Genomic DNA, 24,689 nt, shown 5'->3' on the forward strand with positions numbered 1-24,689 from the left:
GAAAAGCCCAACGAAATCTGACGTGGGCAACAATCTTACATAGGGTTCAGAGGTGGTTTCCCTTTTGCTGAACAGAATCCCTTCTCCCTTTAATTCGCAGCAGTGAATAAAGCCTAAATCTACACTCAGAAAACACAACACTAAGGCCCTAAAATTACATCCTGTGATATGTGCTCCCAAGCATTTTGACTTACTCAGCTGAAATTCCATTTCTTGCAGTTTTTTTCAGAAGCTACAAGGGTTTGATAATGAGGACAGGTTGAAAACCTAAGGGCAGAATTTAATTCCAGGTGACAGGGGTCTTGCACTCCACCTGGGGAGTCCCATGTCGCCTCCTTTGGGGGGGAGGCCCGTCAGGCACTAAAGCGGCCAGCTGTGGGGGCTTCCCCAGGACCAAGGACCTCCAGGGGCAGAAGTCCCGCCAGCCCACCGCCTCCGAGAGTTGTCGGCCAATCAGAGGCCGGAAACTCCTCGTTGCCATCAGCGCCACTCAGGGAGCTGCACCCAATAGAGAGCCAGAATCAGCAAGGGGAGCAGGTCGTAGGCGAGTGAGGGCGGGATGAAAGTCATGGGGAGGGGACTGCTGGCTAGTGGGTGCGGGGGGGGTTGGGGTTGGAAGAGAGGGGTGACTCTCAGCAGGGCCCCCTCTTCCCGACGTCAGGTCCCTCGGTCAGGCACCGAGTGCTTTAAAACGAGGGACCCCCGCCCCGCCCCATCATGAGCCTGCAAAAATTCCTATAGGGTTTACTCTTCAGGCTCCCTGCATGGCAGCTGCCCCGCCCACCACTGGTTGAATACCAGCAGCAAAGGAACGAGGCCCTGAAGTGGGCGCTAATTGCGCACTTAAGGGACTCATTTGGTATGGGGGCAGGAAGCCAGTCCGTATGGGCCTTCCTGCCATGGACTTAATCGGGGCAGAGGCAGGAGGGCGAGAGGGTCCTCACACTCTATCCTCCCGCCTGATTTGATGACTCCCCAAGCACCAAACCAGCCAAAGGGAGAGGGCAGAAGATTCCGGCTTATGACTCCTGTCATGATAATGAAAGAAAAACACCAAGGGCAGAATTTTTCGGCAGTGGGATTTTACCTTCCCGCTGTCGTCAATGGGGTTTATAATGTCTCGCCGCATTTTACAGTCTCGTCCCCGCCAAAACGGGGCCAGAAAAATTCTGCCCCAAGGGCTCAGTCTTCGGCTCGGTGAGCGCGGGCAGGGCCTGCCGAACTGTCAAAGGCCTATTAAGGCCACTTAACTAACAATTAAAATAATTAACGGAGCTGCCCGTCCAACCTTAAGGTCGGCGAGCAGGGGGCAGACGAAGAGCCCAGGCGGCCTTCGTATTTTTCATGGAACCTCATTCACGGGCGGGACGAGGTTCCATGAATGGTTTTAAATTTTCTCAGAAATTTTGAGTGAAATTAATGCACATGTCCCAGCTCATGTGACAGTTTCACATGAAGGGACATGTCATAACATTTTTTCAACACTTCATTGAACTGTTAAAACTTAAAACTAATCTCCCTGAAGCACAGAGGCGCCTCAGGGAGATTTCCGCGCTCTTTCGTGCGCATGGTGGCGCGGACCCAATCGGAGGCGCTAATCGGACCCTCGCCCACCCCCAGACAACCCCCCCCAACTCCCCCCCACCCTGACGGGGGGAAAATTCTACCCCAAATTGCATTTGGAAATCTTGGACTTTAAAAATAAGACCTGAGTTTTTAAAAATACACACAAACCTCTGGCTGGAATGCTGTAGGGTGACTCCCTAAGAGATAATGTAACCCCACCCTATTGCTAGACAGGGTACTGTTAAAGACATCAAGAAACTAATTGCTCCCTCCGGTAGAGGCAATGGGACTTAATGGGAGATGAGTTGTCATCTCATCAAGAAATCCTGTGAGCAATGCCCAGGCAGATTTGCGAATTTGCTTCCCAATTGGAATATACAAAGAAAGGGTTAAAAGTGAGCTGAAAACCTGCCCTGGTGTCTGTCTGTTGGTGGATGTTCTGAGAGGGAGCAAGTGCTGGAAGCTTGACTCAGAAGTGACAGCCACACACACACTACTCCTGCAAATCCCCATTTTGCAGGTATCCCGATCTCTCTCCCCCTCTACCAAATTCAACACTACTGGAACCCCGAATCCGACTATTCATCTACTGGAGTCAATTCTACTAGAATCTCAAATCACAATGGCCACAATGCTCAATCACCTACTCCCCATGAGTCAAGGACTGTTCCGTGTACCTTTTCCTTTATATTCACTTACTTCAAGCTAAATTCTTACTTTTAACCTGTACGACCGTACATGCATGTGTTTTATCATTTCTTGCCTTGAGTAGTTAATAAACTTACTCTCACTCTTAACTTGAGAAAGTCTAATCAAATTGGCTCCTTCAAAACCAGAACAACTGGGTCGGTGAAAAAGGTGTCTGCGAAAGGGATCCTTTTTAGATTAAATATTGTTGAGACCGGGGGCGGGGGAGGGGGGTGCTGCTGAATAAAGGCAGGGAGCCAGTTCATCCCTCCTCACCCGGGGCATAGCAATTTGGGGGTGTCCCAGCCAGACGGTGACAAATTGAGGGGTCTCGCCTGGTTCAACAACTTTGGGGAACCTCACCTGGGGGGTAACACGCCAAGCCTTAGACTTATTGTAAAATTCATGCCCCAACACGTTTGGTCCCTTCTTTTCTAATATGTGAGACAGGAAGTGGTGTTTGCATGGTAGAACTATTCTGCTGACATTAGTACATTGGGTTTACTGTAAACACTATCCAAGCAAAATTTTTTTTTTTGCTAATTATCCGGTTTTAGCACTGCTTGGGCTAGATATATTCAAGTCGCCGTCAAATTTCTCCGAGACTCAGCAGCATTTTTCAGAAGTCCAATCACCTTTGTGCCAAATATGCTTTTTTTTTTCCCCCCTTTGCTTAGATAAAATTGCTGAATGCATAATTAAGTAGGCTGGAGGGCAAATTCTGATCAACATGAAAGTTTCTTGGCAAACAGAATTGTGCTGCTCCCCAGGCATCAGCAAGGTGCCAGGTGAATTGTGCTCTCGCTGCAGTGGAACCCAAACTAATTGCCATCCACTGTTCCAGCTTGGCAGACCTCGGGCCATCGAAACTGTGGATCTTCTTGCCCTCCTCAAACTCCCCTTTGCCCCGCTATCTACAGGCTTTCAAAACCCCAGGTGGCCTCAACGTTACATCACGATTCATCAACTCACCTGCTTGCCTCAATTTAGGTGGTGCCGCACTGTTCAGTTTCTCAGTTCAAAAATGGAAGGAAAAGCCCCAGTTCAAAATTTTCAAATCCCACTAAACATCAGTAACACCGGTGGCACCAGTAATACCGGGGGGTTCCACGTTAAGGTATACGAGGCCGGTACCAGGGTTTTACCGGTACCCTTCATTTCCCGCTACCCGTCACTTGCGGGCAGGTAGCTCTGCCGGCCTGCCAATTCCACCACCAGGAAAACAGCCCCGGGGAGGAATGGAGCCAGGGAACCGGCAAGTTAGCCTGCAGCTCGAAATACCAGGCTTGCCCGCTTCCATTCTTGGCCCCAGCTGGGGCTATAAATCAACTGCCAAGTGTTTGTTATTTATTAATCCACTTAAAGGGAAGGAGCGGAGTAAGAGAGAGATTGAAATCAAGACCCCAAGTGATAACAAGCCCATTTTCTGGTTTGCACTATGTATGTGTAATGCATTTCACAAAACATCAAAGACAGATCAGCTAAGTATCTTTATTTTTAAGGCAACTACGGAGATCATTTTTGAACATCAGCAGCCTTTCATTAGTTTAATGGTTTCCACTCCTTTGTTTACGAAAAAGTCACATGGCGTTAGCCACGCCTAATACCTGGCTAGGTTTCTGTAAGAGATTACTATTTTAACCTATTCCCTCCGCAGTTAATTGGTCAGATAGGCTTGCCAAATCCGGCGGAGTTACAGAACAGATAGGTCCCATTAATAAAATGATGCCATATGAGCCCGGAGCCTTTTAAAATCTGTTTTGCTCGTTCCTTTCAACATCTGGAATTTAGGAAGTCAATGACAAACAGATTTGTGCATTGCAAACACAGCGGTCAATTGATTGTGCCCATTGCTTGGGCACTGGAAAGCAATCAGGAATTTGAACACTCTCAGGTTTTCCCCTCCTTGTCCCATGTTTTCTGGGCTCAGTCGTAATAGGTGAGATTTTCAACTCATTTAAAACCCATTCACTTAAGAGTTAAAATTGGGCCCAACGTATCGACTGCTACTTGCCAAGACTCATAGGAACATAGGAACAGGAGTAGGCCATAGGGCTATGGCTGAGGTATTAAATGAATACTTTGCATCCGTCTTTACCAAGGAGGGAGATGCTACCCAGGCCATGGTAACAGACGAGGAAACTCTGTCACTAGAAGGGTTCAAAATTGATAAGGAGGAAGTGTTGAATAGACTGTCGGTACTTAAAGTTGACAAGGTACCTGGACCAGGTGAGATACATCCAAGGATATTGAAGGAAATGAGAGTAGAAATTGCAGGGGCACTGGCCATAATCTTTCAGTCTTCCTTCAACTCAGGGGTGGTGCCAGAGGACTGGAGAATTGCAAACATTATGCCCTTGTTCAAAAAAGGTTGTAAGGATAAGCTCAGCAATTACAGACCAGTCAGTTTGACTTCAGTGGTGGGCAAGATTCTAGAAACAATTATTCGGGATAGAATTAATAGTCACTTAGAAAAATATGGGTTGATAAGGAAGAGCCAGCATGGATTTCTGAAGGGGAAATCATGTTTAACTAACTTGCTGGAGTTTTTTGAAGAGGTAACAGAAAAGGTCAATGAGGGTAATGCTGTTGATGTGGTGTACATGGACTTTCAAAAGGCATTTGACACAGTGCCACACAACAGACGTGAGAAACATTATTGCTCATGGAATAAAAGGGACAGTAGCAACGCGGATTCAAAATTGGCTGAAAAATAGGAAGCAGAGAGTAATGGTCAATGGGTATTTTTCGGGCTGGAGGAAGGTTTGTAGTGGAATTCCCCAGGGGTGGGTCTTGGGACCCTTGCTTTTCCTGATATATATTAATGATCTAGAGCTTGGTGTACAGGAGTCAATTTCAAAGTTTGTGGATGATACAAAGCTTGGGAGTGTTGTGAGGTGCAAGGAGGATGGTGTGGAATTTCAAGAGGACATAGACAAGTTGGTGGAGGGGGCAGATAGGTGGCAGATGAAGTTCAATGTGGAGAAACGTGAGGTGATGCATTTTGGTAGGAAGAACATGAACAGACAATATAAAATAAGGGGTGAAATTTTGAAGCAAGTGCAAGAGCAGAAAGACAGGTGTATATGTGCATAGATCATTGAAGGTGGCTGGACAGGTGGAGAGAGCAGTCAATAAAGCATATAGTATCCTGGGCTTTATTAGTAGGGGCATAGAGTACAAGAGCAGGGAAGTTATGCTGAATTTATATACGACACTCGTTAGACCTCAGCTGGAATATTGTGTACAGTTCTGGGCGCCACACTATAGGAAGGGTGTGAACATGTTGGAGAGAGTGCAGAAGAAGTTTACAAGAATGGTTCCAGGGATGAGAAACTTCAGTTACGAAGATAGATTGGAGAGGTTGGGACTGTTCTCCTTGGAGAGAAAAAGGCTGAGAGGAGATTTGATAGAGATGTTCAAAATCATGAGGGGGCTGGACAGAGTAGATAGGATAGGGAGAAGCTGTTCCCACTCGTAAAAGGATCAAGAACGAGAGGGCACAGATTTAAAGTAATTTGCAAAAGAAGCAAATGTGACGTGAGAAAAAACTTTTTCACAGACCAAGTGGTTCGGGTCTAGAATGCACTGCCTAGAAGTGTGGCGGAGGCAGGTTCAATCAAGGCACTCAAGAGGGTATTAGATGATTATTTGAATAGAAACAATGTGCAGTGGTATGGGGAAAAGGCAGGGCAATGGCACTAGGTCATAATGCTCATTGAAGAGCTGGTGCAGACATGATGGGCCGAATGGACTCCTTCTGTGCTGTTAAAATTCTGTAATTCTGTAATGTCTCTCCAGACAGGGTGGAGAGAGGGAGAAGCTATAGCACTAGGGTACATAATCAAAAAATTAGAGCCAGATCTTTCCAGAATGTAATTCGGAAACACTTCTACTTGCGAGGGGTGGCAGGCGTTTGGAACTCTCTTGTGCTAATGGCAGCTGATGATAGATGATTTGTTAATTTTAAGACTGAGGTTGATAGATGTTTGTTAACCAAAGGTGTTAAGGAATATGGAGAAAAGACGGGTATATGGAGTTAGGTCACGGGTCAGCCATGATCTCATTGAATGGCAGGGCAGGCTCGAAGGGCTGAATAGGCTTCTCCTGGTCCTGTACTCTTAAATCTTTCTTTACTTTAAATAATATTTGTCAGGGCCTTCCTTGCACGACTCCTTTAAACTGTTGCCCTAGGTTGACAATGTGCAATTTAATGTGCTTGAATCAAAATGAGATGCAGTTACGTAAGTTTTACAGCCATAACTCATAAGACAATGGAATGGTACGTGGTGTAATGTAGGATTATCGTGTAGCCCCAGTGATCTATGGTCCAGCTTAAAATGCTATCAATCAGATCACTTGACACAAATGAATTAGCAAAAAAATGTACTACTTCCAGCTGATTAACCTCACGCCTGGGAGGTAATTGCGTCTGCCTGAGTGCCTTCCTTCTCATCATAGACACTGTGTAAGGTTCCCTTCCTTTGTGTGCCTGTATTGAGCCCAGGAAGTGCCTCCTTGCAAGTGTGAAGTGACGAGACTGTCTGCAGCTGACGGGGTAGCCGACTCTTCCTGTAAAAATAGCCAAATGCGCTCTGGGACATCGTGATGCAAATTAAAACTCTCCCAAATTCTGTGCCCAGGTCTACACTGTGGATTTTGGGGCTTGTTTTCTCAATCAAAGCAAATCCATATTCTCCTCTGCAGAAAGGCACTTGCTTTAATCAAATCCTCCCTGGTATTTCACCCAACATGACCCTCCTACTAGTCTAGTCCCTGGGTGTCAATAGGCTGATGAACTGTGGCGTGCATCGCAGCCCAGCCTGATCCTGTCCTTAAGATAAAAGCAAAATACTGCGGATGCTGGAGATCAGAAATAAAAACAGAAAAGGCTGGAAAAACTCAGCAGGTCTGATAGCATCTGTGGAGAGAGAGAGAAGCAGAGTTAACATTTTGAGTCTGTATGACTCTTCTTCAAAGCTACAGAGAAGTAGAAATGTGATGGAATTTATATTGTTTAAGGGAGGTGGAGCAGGTAAAACTGGGTAGGAGGTTTTTTTATGTTTTATTTACTTTATTTTTATTCATTTATTTGTTGTTTTATCCCTTTTTTATCTCTTCTTTACCCCTTTTTCTATCCTTTTCCCCCAACCACCGTCCCCTCCCCTCCTCCCACCCCACCCCCCGTAGGCCCATCGGTTACTTGTTCTATGTTGTTCTTTCACAGAGTGCTGACCCTTGCTCTGCTATTAACACATTCTGCTTTCTCACCTTTAGGCCGCTATCAGCCCTTAGTCCTTATCACTACCATTAACACTCCCTTTGTCTTTTTGTCCATGACATCTTTGTCAATCTCCCCTTAGCCCCGACCTACCGCTGGCCTTCTATCCAGCTTCACCTGCTCCACCCCCCCTTTAACAGTATAAATTTCATCACATTTCTACGTCTCTTTAGCTCTGAAGAAGGGTCATACGGACTCGAAACATAACTCTGTTTCTCTCTCCACAGATGCTGTCAGACCTGCTGAGTTTTTCCAGCATTTTCTGTTTTTATTTCCAATCCTGTCCTTGCTTGATCTGCGCAGCATGAGTCACTGGATAGTACATGTATTAGCCAATACTGACTTATAGTTAGCTAGAGAGGGAGAGAAATTGGGTATACTACAGTAAACTGTACTAAGACATCTGTTTTATACAGAGAATGATGCTTATAACTACCAGGCAATTAACTCTGAATAGCAACAGCAAAGCTCACAGATTAAACCTTAAAATTACTGCTTGCATTTTGATGACAAAATTTCTATATTGTAGTTTTACTCCTTTGTTCAAATTCCTCAGTATAATTCTCAAACGAAGCATTACACATTCCCATTAACTCACCCCTTAACATCTTAAAATGACTTCGACCATTCCCCGGCCCCTCACAAACATGTCTCTCTCTCGCTCCAGCTCCATTTCCCAATCCAGAAATCTCCCCTCCTTTGAGTGCACAAACCTTTTCTGTGTCTCAACACCACGTGACGCGCCACTGTGTCATGTCTGCACAGAAATTCACTGCCCCCTTAGTCTGTACCAACTCCAATGCTCCCTTAATAACTCGAGGGAGCTCCTCTCACTACCCAAGGTTTCACTTCAACAAGACCTTCAATAGCATCTTGTGCTGACTATCAGACAGCCATGGGCTATTCAGCAATTTTATCATTGGTCTGTACAATGCACTTCCTGTGCAACCCCCACCGCCCCCATTCACTCTCCCTTTAACATGCATTTTAACATTTTGCCAACCACCTCTACTGCTTCCTCGCTTTTCCATGCTCTCCCACTCACGAGGGAATGTAACGGTGCCAGAAGGATAACAATAGGAATTAACTCCGCTCTATTCTGTTACTCTCCAGGTATGTTTACACTCCAACCTTTAACACCCTGACCTCGTCAACCCTGCCCCAAATTTCATACCTCTCAGTGTCCCGTCCCTCACCTCCAACACCCCTACAGGTTCTCCTGCTGGCCAGCTCATCCACACTCCACCTCACTAATCACAATGTCTAGTTAATTATTTTGTAATATGTAGCACTTGGATGCTTTCCATAATTACAAGTGATTAAATCAAATGGTGACATTGGCAGTGAAGTCCAAATTAAAGAGATTTATTGGCCCACTAGGACAAAATTAATTGGCACATCGTGCTGACCTTTCATTCAACAATTGATTAACTTGACTGGTTCCACTCGTTACAGGTGTAGGTCGGGACTCGAGTGCAACGTTAACTCGGGCCTGAATTGGCTTTGCTCTGTGAGGACAGAATAAGGAATGTGCCTCCAGACCCTACAGGTTCAAATTCGACCTCCATCTCCCACCCTCTTTCTGAATGTGAGACCCCCTCCCCCCCGCCAGAAAAATCACCCCTACCGCCCCCCCACCCCACCCCACAACCTCGAGAATCCCGCCTTACCGGAGGGCAGGTAGGAAAGTTACTTGCTCGTAATCGAAAAGCAGAAAGGAAAACGTGAATTGAAAGCAGAAAATGCTGGAAATACTCAGCAGGTTATGGCAGCATCCGTGGAGAGAGAGAAAAACAGAGTTTAACCTTTCAGGGTCCGTGACCTTTCATCGGAAGTGGGCAACGTCAGAGATGTAATAGGTTTTGAGCAAGGAGTGGGTGAGATAAGGGCCAAAGGAGGGTCTGCAGTACAGTGAAAGATGGGAGAGATTGAATGACAGAAGAGTTAGTCTTCCAGGGTCAAAGGAAATGGAGATAGAAACATAGAAACATAGAAACTAGGAGCAGGAGTAGGCCATTCAGCCCTTCGAGCCTGCTCTACCATTCATTATGATCATGGCTGATCATCCAACTCAATAGCCTGCTCCCGCTTTCTCCCCATACCCTTTCATCCCTTTCGCCCCAACAGCTATATCTAACTCCTTCTTGAAAACATACAATGTTTTGGACTCAACTATTCTCTGTGGTAGCGAATTCCACAGGCTCACCACTCTCTGGGTGAAGAAATTTCTCCTCATCTCAGTCCTAAATGGTCTACCCCGTATCCCCAGACTGTGACCCCTGGTTCTGGACGCCCCCCACCATCGGGAACATCCTTCCTGCATCTATCCTGTCTAGTCCTGTTAGATGGGGCAAGAGAAGAAACAAAGAAACAAAAGATGTGCCTAGAGCAGGAGTACTGCTGTCTTCAGAAAAAAGAAATAAGAGAAAAACCTAAACAAGCAAAGAAAGGAAAACAAAATGGGCACCGAGTTTACGGTCCGCGCACTTGTTAGCACTGCTTCCTGTTGAAAAGCTGTGGGCGGTTAAAATCCAGCTCACTCTCTTCAGTCAGGAATCTTTCATTCTTTTGACAGGCCGCCTTGTTTACTAATATTACCGTTTTTTCCCTTCATTGTAGATCAGAACATTACTATGGAGGTTTCCTCAAGCACGCCTTCAGCTACCCCTTAAAACAGGGCTTCCCAAGCTGTGGGCCGCCACCCCCCATGGGGTCGCAAGGGCTGAGAGCTCTGAGGCAAGTGGAGCTCTGACCAAGTGTTAACAGCTGCAAAGCCCCCTTAAATCCATGCGCACTTTTTAATGGCGGCGTGGCCGAACTGACCGATCTTTCGAGGCCTGATTCCTTCTCCAAAAAAAGCCAGTGAAAAGGCGGATGCTTTTTTATTTAAACTCCCTGCAGTTTAAACAGCAGCCGCCTCACTCTCACAGCTCTTCCCCGCCCCCTCACTCTCACAGCTCTTCCCCGCCCCCTCACTCTCACAGCTCTTCCAACACTGCCCCCACCCCCTGCTCTCACAGCTCTACCCCACCCCCAACACCCCCCAGCCACCACAACCTGGCTCACACAGGGGTTACAACAATTTCCAAGCCTCAAAGTTAGGGTCACAATGGGAAAAAGTTTGGGAAGCGCTGCCTTAACACCTGCTGTGATCATCAATCTCTTCTCAAAAAGCCAACCTTCATTCTCTCTGTCCTCTCAAGCTAGACCAAGACCATTCTCCGATTTGATACTAGACCAGGAAGGGGCGATGGCACAGAAATGGAGCTCAAAGGGGAAGCGGCAGTCAGTCGATGCTATTGTTATGCTTCACATATACAGGGCACTGGTGATGCCACATCTGGAGTGCCGTGTACAGTATTGGCCTCCTTATTTAAGGAAGGATATAAATGCATTGGAAGCAGTTCAGAGGTTTACTAGACTAATACCTGGAATGGGTGGGCTGTCTCATGTGGAAAGGTTGGTCGGACTAGGCTTGTTTCCACTGGAGTTTAGAAGAGTTAAGAGGTGGCTTGATTGAAACATATAAGATCCTGAGGGGTCTTAACAGGGTGGATGTGGGGAGGATGTCTCCTCTTGGTGGGGGAATCTAGTATGAGGGGGTTGCCCATTCAGGACAGAGATGAGGAGAAATGTTTTCTCTCAGAGGGTCGTGAGTCTTTGGAACTCTCTTCCTCAAAAGACGGTGGAAGCAGGGTCTTTGAATATTTTTAAGGCAGAGCTGAATAGATTCTTGATAAGCAAGGGGGTGTAAGGTTATCGGGGGGTAGGCAGGAATGGGGAGTTGAGGTGACAGTCAGATCAGCCATGATCTTATTGAGTGGTGGAGCAGGTTCAAAGAGCTGAGCGGCCCTTCTCCTGCTCCTAATTCGAATGTCCATATGTTCGCAGGCAGTGGAGCGGTCGGGAGGATGAAGCAGGCCGCTCATCGTGTCACAGGACCTTTTTGCCACCTTGAGGTTTGGTGTCTCCAGCTCCACAAACTCCAACTCGTTCACATCGCTGCAGCAGGACTGAGCGCCCTTACACACATTCGTTCTCGGTGACACTCAATGGCTCCCAACTCCCAGTCCAGGTTTCAACATCCTCATCCTCAACTTCAAACCTGTCTGTGATCGTGGCCGGGATTTTCTGGTCCTCTCGTGGCAGGACCAGCTTCGGGGGACGCGGTGGGCCAGCCAAAAGCCCGCTGACTTTCGGAGGGGCTGGAAGATCCCGGCCCATGTCCATCTCTCCACACTGCTCTAGCTCTATGTCCAGGACACATCCTCCGCTCTTCTGTAAATACCTCCTGTTCCTTCCTCCTCAGCCTCCCCTTCAAACAATGGCAAACAGGAAAAGAGCCTCTGCTCCATCCAGGCAGCCCCACAGGAATGCAATACCTTGTGTATCACAATATAGACACTCCCCACTCTTCCCGTGTGGTCCCCTGGGAGAAGCTAAAAAATAGATTAAAACCCCGGGCCAACTTAAGAGAAAAAAAACTGGATGATTTGAAGAAGAGCAGGGGAGTTGTCTCCGGGGCCCCGACCAATATTTATCCCTCAACAAACATCATCGCAACAGGTTATCTGGTTGTTGTCGAATTGCTGTTTGTGGGATCTTGCTGTGCACAAACTGCCTACACTGCAACAATGTTAACGCTTCGGAGATGCTACATTGGTTGTGAAGTACTTTGCAACACTCTGAGGTTAAGAAAGGCGCTACTTAAATGCAAGGCAAATGTTTCCTCGTATTTCACACTTTGGTGATGGTGAAGGGGTGAGGTAGACTCCTGTCGTGGCTGAGCTGTCTCAGAGTGCACAGCAGGAGTCAAAATTCTCTTATTAAATTTTCATAAAACACTCGGTACCCAGCTGAATTTGAATCAAAACCGACCTCGATATAATGAAAATCTTTTGTTCTCTCTCGGAGTTGTAAAGGTCCTCAGGTGAAACAAGGACTGTTTAACACCAGCTGGGAGCCACACATGTGGCACTGTCCATAATGTGGCAGCAAACAGTCTACTTCAGTCATGGGGGTCGTAAAGATGGCGGGGCGTAGGGAACGGAGGAGAGGAGGGGTGATTCGCATTCAAGGATGGATCTTAGGCACTAAGCTGCAGTAAGAGACACCGTCTGATTTACCCTACATCTCCCTCTGTTAGGCCTGACCTGGGAGTGCCTGATGCCAACACTGGTGAATAATGTGTTTGATTATCTTACACTGACATCCCTTCCTCTGATACATACAAAAATTCACTCCAGCTCTTTTCCTTAATGTACAGCAAATTAAATTAAACTGGATGCTCATTCAAGGAGTAAGAACAACCCATGTTTCTTGCCCCAGATTTATTTACAAAATGACAATACCACTTATGTCAGATATAAAATTTGACCAGGCTGTACAGACAGGGAAAGAACATGTCACTATAATCCCACTATAATCACTATAAACAAACGGATTAAAAAGGTAGGAAGAGTATAGAACAGGAATTGAGGGAAATGACAGGGGGAGATGGTGGCATAGTGGTATCGTCACTAGACTAGTAACCCAGAGACCAAGGCTAATGCTCTGAGGACACAGGTTCAAGTCTTGCCACAGCATCTAAAAAATCTGGAGCTGAAATTATTATTGATTACCAGGTTCAATAATATCCCTTTAGGGAAGGAAATCTGCTATCCTAACCTGCTCTGGCCTATATGTGACTCCAGACCCACAGTGATATGGTTGATTCTTAACTGAAATGGCCTAGCAAGCCCCTCAGTTCAAGGCCAATTACAGATAGGCAACAAATGCTGCCCTTGTCAACAATACCCAAATCCTTCAAGAATAAAGAAAGAATTGTGGCTAGAAAGATAGAACTCACCATTAACACAAGTGGCAGTGTAGCCTCAATGGCTTACTCCTCCTCCAAGAGAATAAATTATCCTCTAGCACAACTTGGCTACAGTTGCCAACTCTGGTCTGTTGTTACCCTGGAGGTCCATCACATGACCCCCCTCAACTCCAAGTAGTCACTTCCACCAAGCCTATCAATCCCTTCCAGATATGTAAGATATGTATCACCCTCATAAAGCTTCTCTGCACCCTCTCCAGTGCCTTTATATCCTTTTTATAATATGGCAACCAGAACTGCATAAAGTGATCTAACCAAGGTTCGAAATGGGTTTAATATAACCTCTCTACTTTTCAATTCCATCCCTCTAGAAATAAACCCTAGTCCTTGGTTTGCTTTTTTATGGCCTTGCTAACCTGTGGTGCAACTTTTAGTGATTGATATATTCGTACTTTGAGATCCCTTTGTTCCCCTGCCCTAGCTAGATTTGCACCTTCCACATAATAAGTGACCTCCCTATTTTGGCAGAAGGGATAGGAAGAGACAATATAGACTTAATAGTAAAGAGTGTGCAGAGACAGAGGGAATTGGGGTTCAGGTGGCCGGACATATTGACAGAGCAGTTGGTAAAGTGTTTGGAAACTAAGGTTTCACAAATAGACGTTTTGAGTAAAGAAACAGGGAAGTTGAGCTGAACTTTTGGAAGGCTCTGGTTGGGCCATAACTCAAGTATTGCATCCAGTTCTCGTCATCACACTTTAGGAAGGATGTGAGGTGCCGTGAGAGGGTGCAGAAGAGATTCACTAGAATGGTTCTAGGGATGAGGGATTTTAGCTACGAGGTTAGGTCGGAGAAACTGGGGTTGTTCTCCTTGGAGCAAAGGAGATTGAGGGGAGATTTGATAGAGGTGTAGAAGATTAAGACAGGTTTAGATAAGGTAGACAAGGAAGAACTGTTCCCATTAGTTCATGGTACAAGGACTGGAAGGACCCAGGTTTAAGATTTTGGGCAAGAGATGCAAGGGGGATGTGAGGAAGCACATTTTTTTTTTAATCAGAGTGAGTGGTAATGACCTGGAACTCGCTGCCCAGAAGGTTGGTGGAAGCAAAGATGATGAATGATTTCAAAAGAAATTGGATGGGAAAGAAACTTGAGGGATATAGCGGGAGGGTGGGACTGCCTGGATTGACCTATAGAGAACCGACATGGACTTGATGGGCCAAATGGCCTCCATCTGCGCTGTTACGACTCTACAACACAGCTGGAATTGTGCCCATGGAGTCATTAAGTGAGGAGACTAGTGGGCTCAACTGTGCTGCTCCTCTAGTTGAATACTCAGACTCCATGTACTGTCAAGGCTCATACGCCAGCTGGGTGAAGGTACCAAGGTGCCCAGCACCCATTGAACCAAAGTAATCAGGGGAGAGGACAATAAATTGGGTAAACTTATATAGGAAGAGAAGTGTTATTGGATGTTTTTTCTCTCAATTCTAATCCCTGGTTAGTCCGACATTATGTAATTTTTTTTTGTTCCCAAATGTAGACACTCCAGTTCCTGAAGGGACAAGAGCCATGAACAGCAAATAAATAGAAATCAATACAGGGCCGATTCAATTAACCAACTTGTTAGTTGGTAGAAGGGCTCTTCCGTCTCTCAGGGGACAGCTGGCTCATTCCTCCTTGTACATTTCAAATGCTGTCAGGTAACATTTAACTGGAGTGTTTCTGTGGGCCACTGCCAGCCAATCAGAATAGATCAGACTTTATGTCGGCTATTCAGCATCTCCCCGCCTGTTAGACTTATTCTGCTTAAGTCTCGGGTCTAATTGATCTTAGGTCCTTGGTACCAGTTTTACGATGACGCCCTTCATGTCATAAACTTCGAAACCTTACAAACAAGAAGAGTTACTGTTTGTGTGACGTTCGGAAAACCCCTTGCGCAATCTGCCCAGTTTCAGAACTGGTTACCCTCACCACAGGATCACAGCATTTTAACGGCACAGGAGGAGGCCATTCGGCCCATCGTGTCTGCACTGGCTCTCCGAATGAGCATTATCACTCAGTGCCACTCTCCTGCCTTTTCCCCCGTAACCCTGCACGTTGTTTCTATTCAATTAATCATCTAACGTCCTCCTGAATGCCTCGATTGAACCTGCCTCCACCGCACTTCCAGGTAGCGCACTCCAGACTCGAACCAGCCAGAGCAATCAAGGCAGCTCGGAAATTCAACTAAATTCAACCCTGAAAGAAGTGGATGGAAAGGTACCAATGTAACCCGATTCCTTACATGGTTCGGCTCCTCAATGAAGTACTTAAATGATGAAATGTGTAGGTACTTCAGTGCTAGTAATGTAGGAATTTTAATATAATTTTAATTCAATTTTATCCTTTCTTTAATATCCCATCCACCACTTACCTGTTACCTGCTGAATTTGTTTGTCTACTTTTGTTACCACATGATTGTTACACGTTTGCACGTTTTAACCCGATTACTTAAGCTACATATGAATTTTTTGATGTAAGTCGCATGGAATTCAGCCTTTGGGCTGTGAACCTGATTCTTGAATAAAATACCATTATTAAAGTGCGGAGAGCCTCTGTTCACTGTGACTGGGACGAGGGTTGTCAATTCTGGTTGCACTTAATCCAGGATGTGTCATCCAGTCTCCAATTGCTCCCACCCCGCACTCCTGCCATTGGTTACCTGAAATGACTGAGACCGAGCAGCCCATCCCTCGGCCAATCGGCAAGGGACTGGAATCTGTTACCCAGTTGGACAATCCAATTGACTGTCAGTCAACCAGCCTTCATCCACCCCTGACATCCCCAATTATTGAATAAGCTAATAAACAAAAGGCTTCAAAAGGAAGTGAAAAACAACGCAATTTTTTAAAAAAAAGATCGACTACAATATTTCTCCAGGGGTTGTTTGCAGCAGTTCCCGGGACATTAATTTTTGATTCCTGGGGACTCGAGGAGAATCCTGGTGTAAACCTTATGCGTAGCATTCTCCGCCTGCTGTATTGCTGCTTACCTTTCCCATCCCTGGGTTGTCCTTCACCTTGTTGATGGCCCTGAGCAGACATGGTGGTGCTGGGGGCGGGGACATCTGCAGAATGCCGCTGAAGTTGGTCGGGAAGGGCGGGGACTCGGACACGTTCGGAGTGGGAGACCGATGATGTTTCTTCTTCTTGGAGGACAGGTTGAGTTTCTGGGCAGCTCTGGAGAAACAAAGACAAATAAATGAATGAAAGGAAGGTAAGAGACAACAAGCAGCTGGACCTCCGGGCTAAAGGAATCGAGGTTGGGCAAGAGCGCGAGGGACAAACTGTAAAACTCAGCGTCACAGGGTCAATTCAGAGATTCCATTCTCTCTTCCGCAGTGGGAAGCCTCACTCAATGGGAGTGTGGATGCAGAGAACTGATGCTACGTTGTAGCTCTGCCCCCTAAATGGGAGCAGGGAGCTTAGCCCTTACATTAAAGAAACAAGCAACACCAGGACAACAGACTTCACTCCAAGTACCAAGCCACCTGCTACATATAGGGGTCCAGATTAACATTAGCCCCCAGAGCAAATGCTGAGGTTTATCAACAGCACTGAAAACACAGTGACATTTTCAGTTGTGCGTACAAGGGGATTCCTCACCATTAGTAGGACGCAGTGAAGATCCCATCCTTTGTATTTGAGGTTAGTTCCATTATAAAGGGATGCCTGGCTCTTATGAATGTGCCACATACATGGCATAAAGTTGAGGAATTATTTAAGAAACACGTGATGCTGTGGTGGTTCTCCCTGGCCTTTAGACTTATGAAGGGTAGAATTGCCCACCCCCCCACCTCACCTGTATCCCCATCCATGTTCCGGTGATTTGTAGCGAAGCCATATTCTGCCACAGGATTCAAAATACAGTGTTATTGAGTCTTTCTTCACACAGTATTACTGGTAAAGAGGACATTTTGTATAAGTCACATTTGTTACTATTACAAGTTAACATTAATCCCTTTATTGTGGGATTTGATTTGCTACTTATGGGGGTATTCATTATCACAGGGTCCGGGTTTCCATGGCCGCTGCTACTCCATGTTTAAGGATAACATAACAAAATGTTTGCTGATTTTCTCTGCTCCTTCCGTGAAGGAATTCTCGCTTGTTGCCTGGCAAGCCAAGCCAGACAATGATTATTGCTAAAACAATATTTTGCTTTTTTGCTTTTATCTTAATGATTATTGCTGAGTTATTTTGCATGGTTGGATACTTAACCCAATCTCTGCTCTGAAACACTGTCGATACATCCATTGTGCAGCAGGGAAATTGCTGAACAGCAAATCAGGAAGGGTAACCCTAGTTAATTTGGCCCCCTTCCTAGTCCTGAGGCACTGGTGCCAAACTTCAAGCCTGAATGCTGCCCTAGTAAAGATCCAGTAATTCAACAAAGGGCAGGGATTGCATTTCAGATCCCACCGGATCCCTTGGCCACTTGAGCTAAGGTGGACCTAACATAAACTGTTTCATTCCTCCATCCATTTTCTTTCGTGCAACGTGAGATCATATCTTCTTTTTATTGAAGAGCGCAGAATGAGAAAATGTTAGATGAACCATCAGGATTCTTTCCATTAGACCATGTACAATCTCTAATATCAGACACACTTAAACTATCGAGACTTCTAGAGATAGATTTCTCCACAGAACTGCTATTGAACAACAGAATATCACTCCAAGAATCGATGCAGATCCCATTGTTCAATTCTGAATGATTCAATTCCTTGCCAAGCCATCACTTTCCATCAAGTATTGGATTGCCTGTCAGTAGCCAATGCCAATATCCTTCACTCCCATTCATAGCCGGCTCCTTTTCAAAGGGTCTAACTGATTCATCGCTAACTGTTTCAGATGGCCTGCTCCACGTAGCTGCACGATCGCAGCTGTTTGATTTGGAGGCCTTGCAGTAGAAGGATGCAGACACAACGCCACTTTTGTCGGAACTATGTTCGTGTTTCATCAACAGAAATTTGTATTTACATGGCGCCTTTAACTCTAATAAAAATATCCCAAGGTGCTTCACAGGAACGTCACAAAGCAAAGTTTTGCACTGAGCCACGCGAGGAGGTTTCAAGGCAATTTAAGCCAAGTTGAGGCCAGTTTGTGGTCAGTTTGAAGAGGTAAAGCCATTGACCATTTGCATTTCATGTGGATTCTTCATTCGCAACTTTGCATTGGAACTGAGCAATGGAAACAGGCAACACACAACTAGAAGAAAACAGGGCAACCAAATCGAAGGGTTAATATTCAAGGGCTTTGTAATCCCATCATCTAAATCTGGAATATAAAGCTGGTCTCAGTGATGGTGACCATGACAACTATCATCGATCCTCATAAAAACCCAGCTGGTTGACGAATGCCCTTGAGGGAAAGAAATCTGCTGTCCTTACCCAGCCTGGCCTACATGTGACTCCAGATCCACATTGACTCTTCACTGCCCCTCCAAAATGGCCTAGCAAGCCACTCAGTTCAAGGGCAATTAGGGATGGGCAACAAATGCTGGTCCTGCCAGTGACGCCCACATCCCATGAAAGAAAAGTCAGGTGGATGATACAGGTTCTAAACCAGCAGTTCATGGGTTTAAATCCTACAGCGGCTCCTACCTCTCACTCCTGCTGAATTCAATAGAATGAGCTCCAACTAGGAGCAGCCATTTCAGGGTGAGAGGAGACATCCCAGCACTGACTCCGCTCTGGGCTGCAGTTCCTACTTTCTCTCAGCTCAGAGCCGCTGACAACACTCGCGAATATCAAATCGGGAAATGTGGCTCCCAATGGGAGGCAGTCATGTTTCATATACATAGGGTTACATAGAGTACGCAGCATAGAAACAGGCCACTCAGCCTGACAGGGCTATGCTAGCATTTATGTTCCATTTCAGCCTCCTCCCATCTTTCCTCATCTAACTCTATAATCATAACCCTCTATTCCCTCTATTCCCTCTTGTGCTACAAGCTTCCCCTTTAATGCATCTACACTATTCACTTCAAACATTCCCTGTGCGAACGTGCTTCACATCCTCACCACTCTTTGGCTAAAGAAATTTCTTCTGAATTCCCTAATAGATTTCTTGGTGACTATCTTATATTGATGGTCTCAAGTTATTCTCTTCCCTACAAGAGGAAACATTCTCTCTGTATCCACTCTATCAAAACCTTGCAGAATTTTGAAGGCCTCTATTCAGTCACCCCTCAACCTTCCTATTTCAAGAGAAAAGAGACCCAATCTCTTCATCCTCTCCTGATCACTCGCTTTCCTGGTATCATCCTTATAAATCCTCCAGCATCCTGCGGTGCCTCGATATCTTATTAATAATGTAGTGAGCAGAATTGTAGGCAGTACTCCAAGTGTGGTCTGACCGAGGTTCAACATAAGTTGAGTATGACTTCTTTACGCTTCAATTCAATCCCTCCAGAAATGAACCCCAGTGCTAGGGTTTGCTTTTTTTTAAAACTGGCCTTGACTTTTTTTCCTCTGAAGGCTTATTTACACCCTCCTATTTTAAACACCTCTTCCCCCTCAGCCTTGAGGCCTGCTCTTGTTGCACTGTCACCTAGGTGTCACTCAACTGCATCTATTCTCAAACGCCTCTGGAGCTCACTAGTCAGTACATGAGAAAAGGATAGGGCTCAATTGCCCAGCTATGCCACCCCCACTGCCCCCCCACCACTACTACCACCTCCCCACACCATCCCCCACCCCACCCACCCCCACACCACCCCCCCACCCCAAAATCTCATTCTTTGATATGGACAGGAACCTGTGACCAGCTTCTACCTGATGACTCCTCCTGAAAATTTTTTTATTATTCATTCACGGGACGTGGGCTTCGCTGGCTAGGCCAGCATTTATTGCACATCCCTAGCTGCCCTTGAGAAGGTGGTGGTGAGCCGCCATCTTGAACCGCTGCAGTCCATGTGGTGTGGGCACACCCACAGTGCTGTTAGGGAGCGAGTTCCAGGATTTTGACCCAGCGGCCGTGAAGGAACGGTGATATATTTCCAAGTCAGGATGATGAGTGGCTTGGAGGGGAAGTTGCAGGTGGAGGCGTTCCCAACTATCTGCTGCTCTTGTCCTTCTAGGTGGTGGAAGTCGCTATAGAGTTCAATGGTTCAGTTGTTCTGTGTTTAATTATGTGAGTCTGGTAACTGATCTATGCTCACTCTGCTTGACTGACTAAGCCTGGGTGTCAACTCAGAGCAAAGTAAAAAGACACCACAGAAGCTACGAGAAGTTCAGTTCTAAGCATGAGCGCAGGCGTTTTGTGATTACAGAGATATTTTAAAATTTGCAAATAAACCTGTTGCACATTTAGAAACTAGTATCATCTCTATATTGCTCTGAGATATAGAAAATATACAATGGTAGCAGGTTTGCAAAGTTCTGCTGAAGCAGCCTTGGTAAATTGCTGTAGTGCATCTTGCAGATGGTGCACACTGCTGATGAGGCTGAGATAAGCCACTCGCTATGTAGGAAGGGGTGGAGAATCATGCGACACAAGCCCTATAGCTGCCTGCTCAGTAACACAGCAAGGCCTGAGAGCACCAACATGCCACGCTATCCTGTACTGTCTAACTGCGAGGGTCAAGCCCCAGGTTTAAAAACAGAAGACCTGTCATCCATTGCATTCCGGCAACCATCAGTCCTGGGTACTAAAAGGGGTCATTCACCTCAGAGAACACGGGTCACCCAAATCCACTTGACCCAAACACGAAAAAGGCCTGTCAACACACCAAAGGATGCTCTTGGCCTTATGAAAAATGACCAGGACATTTGTGGATTAGCGGGTTACGATTAAATGGCTTCTTTGAAACAGATGTGCACCATTTAAGGGCCTGTTGAGCAGATCAGCTCCACAAACAGTAAATAAAATCAATCGTTATCATTAGACTAATATAGGAAGGGAAAAAAAAAATGACTAAATATGGTTGCAAGTAACATTAATGTAATCAGACATCGAGATGTATCTCAATTACTGGCATTGTTGCTAGGCGACCTGGTTGGTGAAGCACTAAACAGGCCATCTGTATTTTACCTCACCTCATGAAGGATTCGAGGCTACGCCGTGAGGTCATGTCAAAGATTAAGCTGTCTGAAATGAATATCACAACAGAACATGCGCTTGTACTAAACGTGATCACGAGCCATTAAAATGCTCCAGACTTCAACCTTATACACAGACAAAGCGCGGCAAAAAAACTCAATTAAAAAAAAAAATTAAGAAAACTAAAAGGACGTGTGAAGAGGGGCGGTGGGGGTGGGGGTGGGTGGGGGTGGTGGGGGGTTGAGGGGAGTGGGGGTGGGGGTGGGGCGGTGCGGTGCAGTCAGGCATTGAAGAAGGAAATGCGAATTGTCTCCCGGTGACTGTCCTCACTGTAATAACCATTTCTCCGGGCTCCGCCGAAGAAATGCAGTTTAATCTTTGATGAAAGAAACCAATTTCCAGCAAGATTTGAGACACCTCAGTGACCAGGGCACTTTGCGTTCGACAAGAGCAGGAGGCTGCAGCTCCTCGGGTTTTTGATGATTTTTTTTCTCTCTCTCCTTGTGGGAATTCTGTCTGAAACAGAAGGTTAATCCAGCAGCCCAGAAAGGGCCGTTTGGTAATGTCAGCAGACAGAGGCTTCACCCATCTGTCTGGCATCAGTCACTCCCCAAGTTTAACGCTGACAACTGGCATTTATATAGCGACTTTAACAGGGTAAAACGCCCCAAAGAGGCTTCGCGGGGGGTGGGGGGGAGTTGTCAAGCGAAAATCTGACACCGAGCCACACGGGGAGGTATTAGGGAAAATGATCCAAGCTTGGTCAAAGGGGTGGGTTTTAAATAGCGCCCTAAAAGTGGAAGGTGAGACAGAGAGATTTTCCAGTTCTTGTGACCAATATTACTGAAGGCACAGCCGCCAGTGGTGGGGCAGCGTGAATCGGGGATGCACAGGTAGCCAGAATTAGAGAAACACAAGAGATAATAGGTCATTGGCCAATTTATATTAAGTGGAAGGAATGCCTCCGTGAAAGCAGCTGACAAGAGGGACGTTAGAAGTTTCCATCTGCTTATGTTGCCACTGGTAGTTTCTCTCAGTTTCCAGTTTAGGAGAGAGAGTAGCTCACAACTGCCAAGCCTGCCTCAACCTCCGGGGATGGAAGACAGCCAGGTAGGTGAGCCAAGAACTGTTTCCTCTCAAGGCTGCCTGATACTGTGCTATGTTCACGTACAGAGACAGAGCAACTTATTTCAATCACTGGAGCTGGGTTGGGGGCAATAATTACCCAACAAACCATCACTAAATGGCACAATGCATTAAACATCCGCATTTCCCCGCGCTCACAGCTCAGACTCACGTTTCTCCTCCTTTACCAAAGATTACTGATAAAATTATAGAATTAAACAGCACAAAAGGAGGCCATTCAGCCCATCGTGCCTATGCTGGCTCTTTGAAGGAGCTATTCAATTAGTCCAACTCTTTCCCCATGGTCCCAGGGATTTTTCCTTTGAGTACTTATCTAAGTTATTGTTGAATCTGTTTCCACCACCCTTTCAGGCAGTGTGTTCCAGATCAATAAACACAGGTCAATTGTCCATCTTCCATTATCACTCTTGCCAATTATCTTAAACCTGTGCCGTCTGGTTATCGACCATCCTGTGCAAATAGTTTCTGCCTCTCCCTTCTATCAAAACCCCTCATGTTGGTGGACCCTTTAGTTATAGGAGACACCAACACACTATGCTACATGGGTCCTAAGGATAGCCCCCACCATGATTTGTCGGATAATGTGTCCCCACTGCTGGGCAGAGGGCCGCAGGCTTCAGCAAAAGGGACAGAGGGGGGAACGGCAGGGGTGAGCCTTTCCCAGTTTGCCGCAGAAGCACCTCCCCACACTGCGTTTCGCCAAAGAGCAGCACGTGCACTGGCCCACCACACAGGCCATCTACATTCCACGACAGTTTTCGAACGGAGCCTGGCGGAAGTGGTCGAAAGGAGAGAGAAAAATAATTCTCCTTATTTAAACTAGCTAAGGAAATCAAAAAGTTGGAGGGAGGGATGGGCGTCGGAGGCACAGAAGATGCTAAGTTTTGTCGTGGGGCTTGTGGTGAACGAGCTGGCCTCAGTCAGGGCCCCTGGTAATCACGGACTTTCCAATGTGACATTAAAACCGAGGCCCTGTCCCGCCCTCTCACGTGGATGCGGAAGATCCCACAGCTGCATCCCAAGGAAGAGTAGATGAATTCTTCTCAGGGTGCCGGATATTAATTAGCCCTCGACCAACCATCAGCGTCTCCTTGATGTCTGTGAGGCCTTGCTGTGTGCAAATTGGCTGCACTTTGGGAAGTCCAAAGGTTGTGAAAGGTTCTACACATATGCCTCTTTTCTTTGCTCTCTGTGTACCTGTGTGGCTCACATGCAGTATAACTCAGGACTTCATCGTGAATGTATGGAAACTCTGTTCATGAGTCGGAGGAAATCCATAGCCTACTTTTACACGTTTACATTATACTATGGAAAGGAAAATAACCTGAGTCCTTCCCCTCCCCCCAGACCCCTCTTCTGCTCCATTGCCCCTCCCTACCCTTCCCTCTCTCTTTCCCCTCCTCCATCCCCTACCCTCGCTACTCTATCCCCCCACTTCATTCTACTGTCCCCCAACCCCCTCTATAAACCCCTCCCTCACCTCCTACTCCCTCCACCACTCTTCTACCCTTTTCTCCTCTCCCAACCCCCCAATACCTCTCCTGTCCCCTTCCTTACCCCCATCCTTCCATCCACCCACACGTTGCCTGCATTCTACCCCATCCATCTCCCACCCCACTTCCTCCTCCCCATCTATCTCCCGCCACCCTACCCCCTCCCTCATCCATCTCCTGACCTCTCCCCCTCCCTATTCACCTCTCACCCCCTTCCTCCTCCCCTAATCATCTCTCACCCCCATCCATCTCTCACCCCTTCCCCCTCCCCTATCCATCTCTCACCCCCATCCCCATCCCCTATCCATCTCTCACCCCTCTTCCCCCTCCCCTAACCATCTCTCACCCCCATCCCCATCCCCTATCCATCTCTCACCCCTCTTCCCCCTCCCCTAACCATCTCTCACCCCCATCCCCATCCCCTATCCATTACCCACCCCTCTTCCCCCTCCCTATCCATCTCCCACCCCCTTTCCCCTCCCCTATCCATTACTCACCCCTCTTCCCCCTCCCTATCCATTACCCACCCCTCTTCCCCCTCCCTATCCATTACCCACCCCTCTTCCCCCTCCCTATCCATCTCCCACCCCCTTTCCCCTCCCCTATCCATTACT

At 46.6% G+C, this 24,689-nt stretch overlaps 1 protein-coding gene across 1 annotated transcript in view; it reads right to left on the reverse strand.

Annotated features, from left to right (window-relative positions):
* The window catches only part of kif26ba (kinesin family member 26Ba), a 314,639-nt gene that overhangs the window by 92,301 nt on the left and 197,649 nt on the right, over positions 1 to 24,689 (reverse strand). The window contains exon 5 of the mRNA XM_078557402.1: positions 16,387 to 16,573. Within this exon, the coding sequence (XP_078413528.1) occupies positions 16,387 to 16,573 (187 nt within the window). The remainder of the gene's footprint in view (positions 1 to 16,386; positions 16,574 to 24,689) is intronic.

Source organism: Cetorhinus maximus, chromosome 14 (genome assembly GCF_964194155.1).
Source record: "Cetorhinus maximus chromosome 14, sCetMax3.hap1.1, whole genome shotgun sequence".
NCBI classification, from domain to species: domain Eukaryota; kingdom Metazoa; phylum Chordata; class Chondrichthyes; order Lamniformes; family Cetorhinidae; genus Cetorhinus; species Cetorhinus maximus.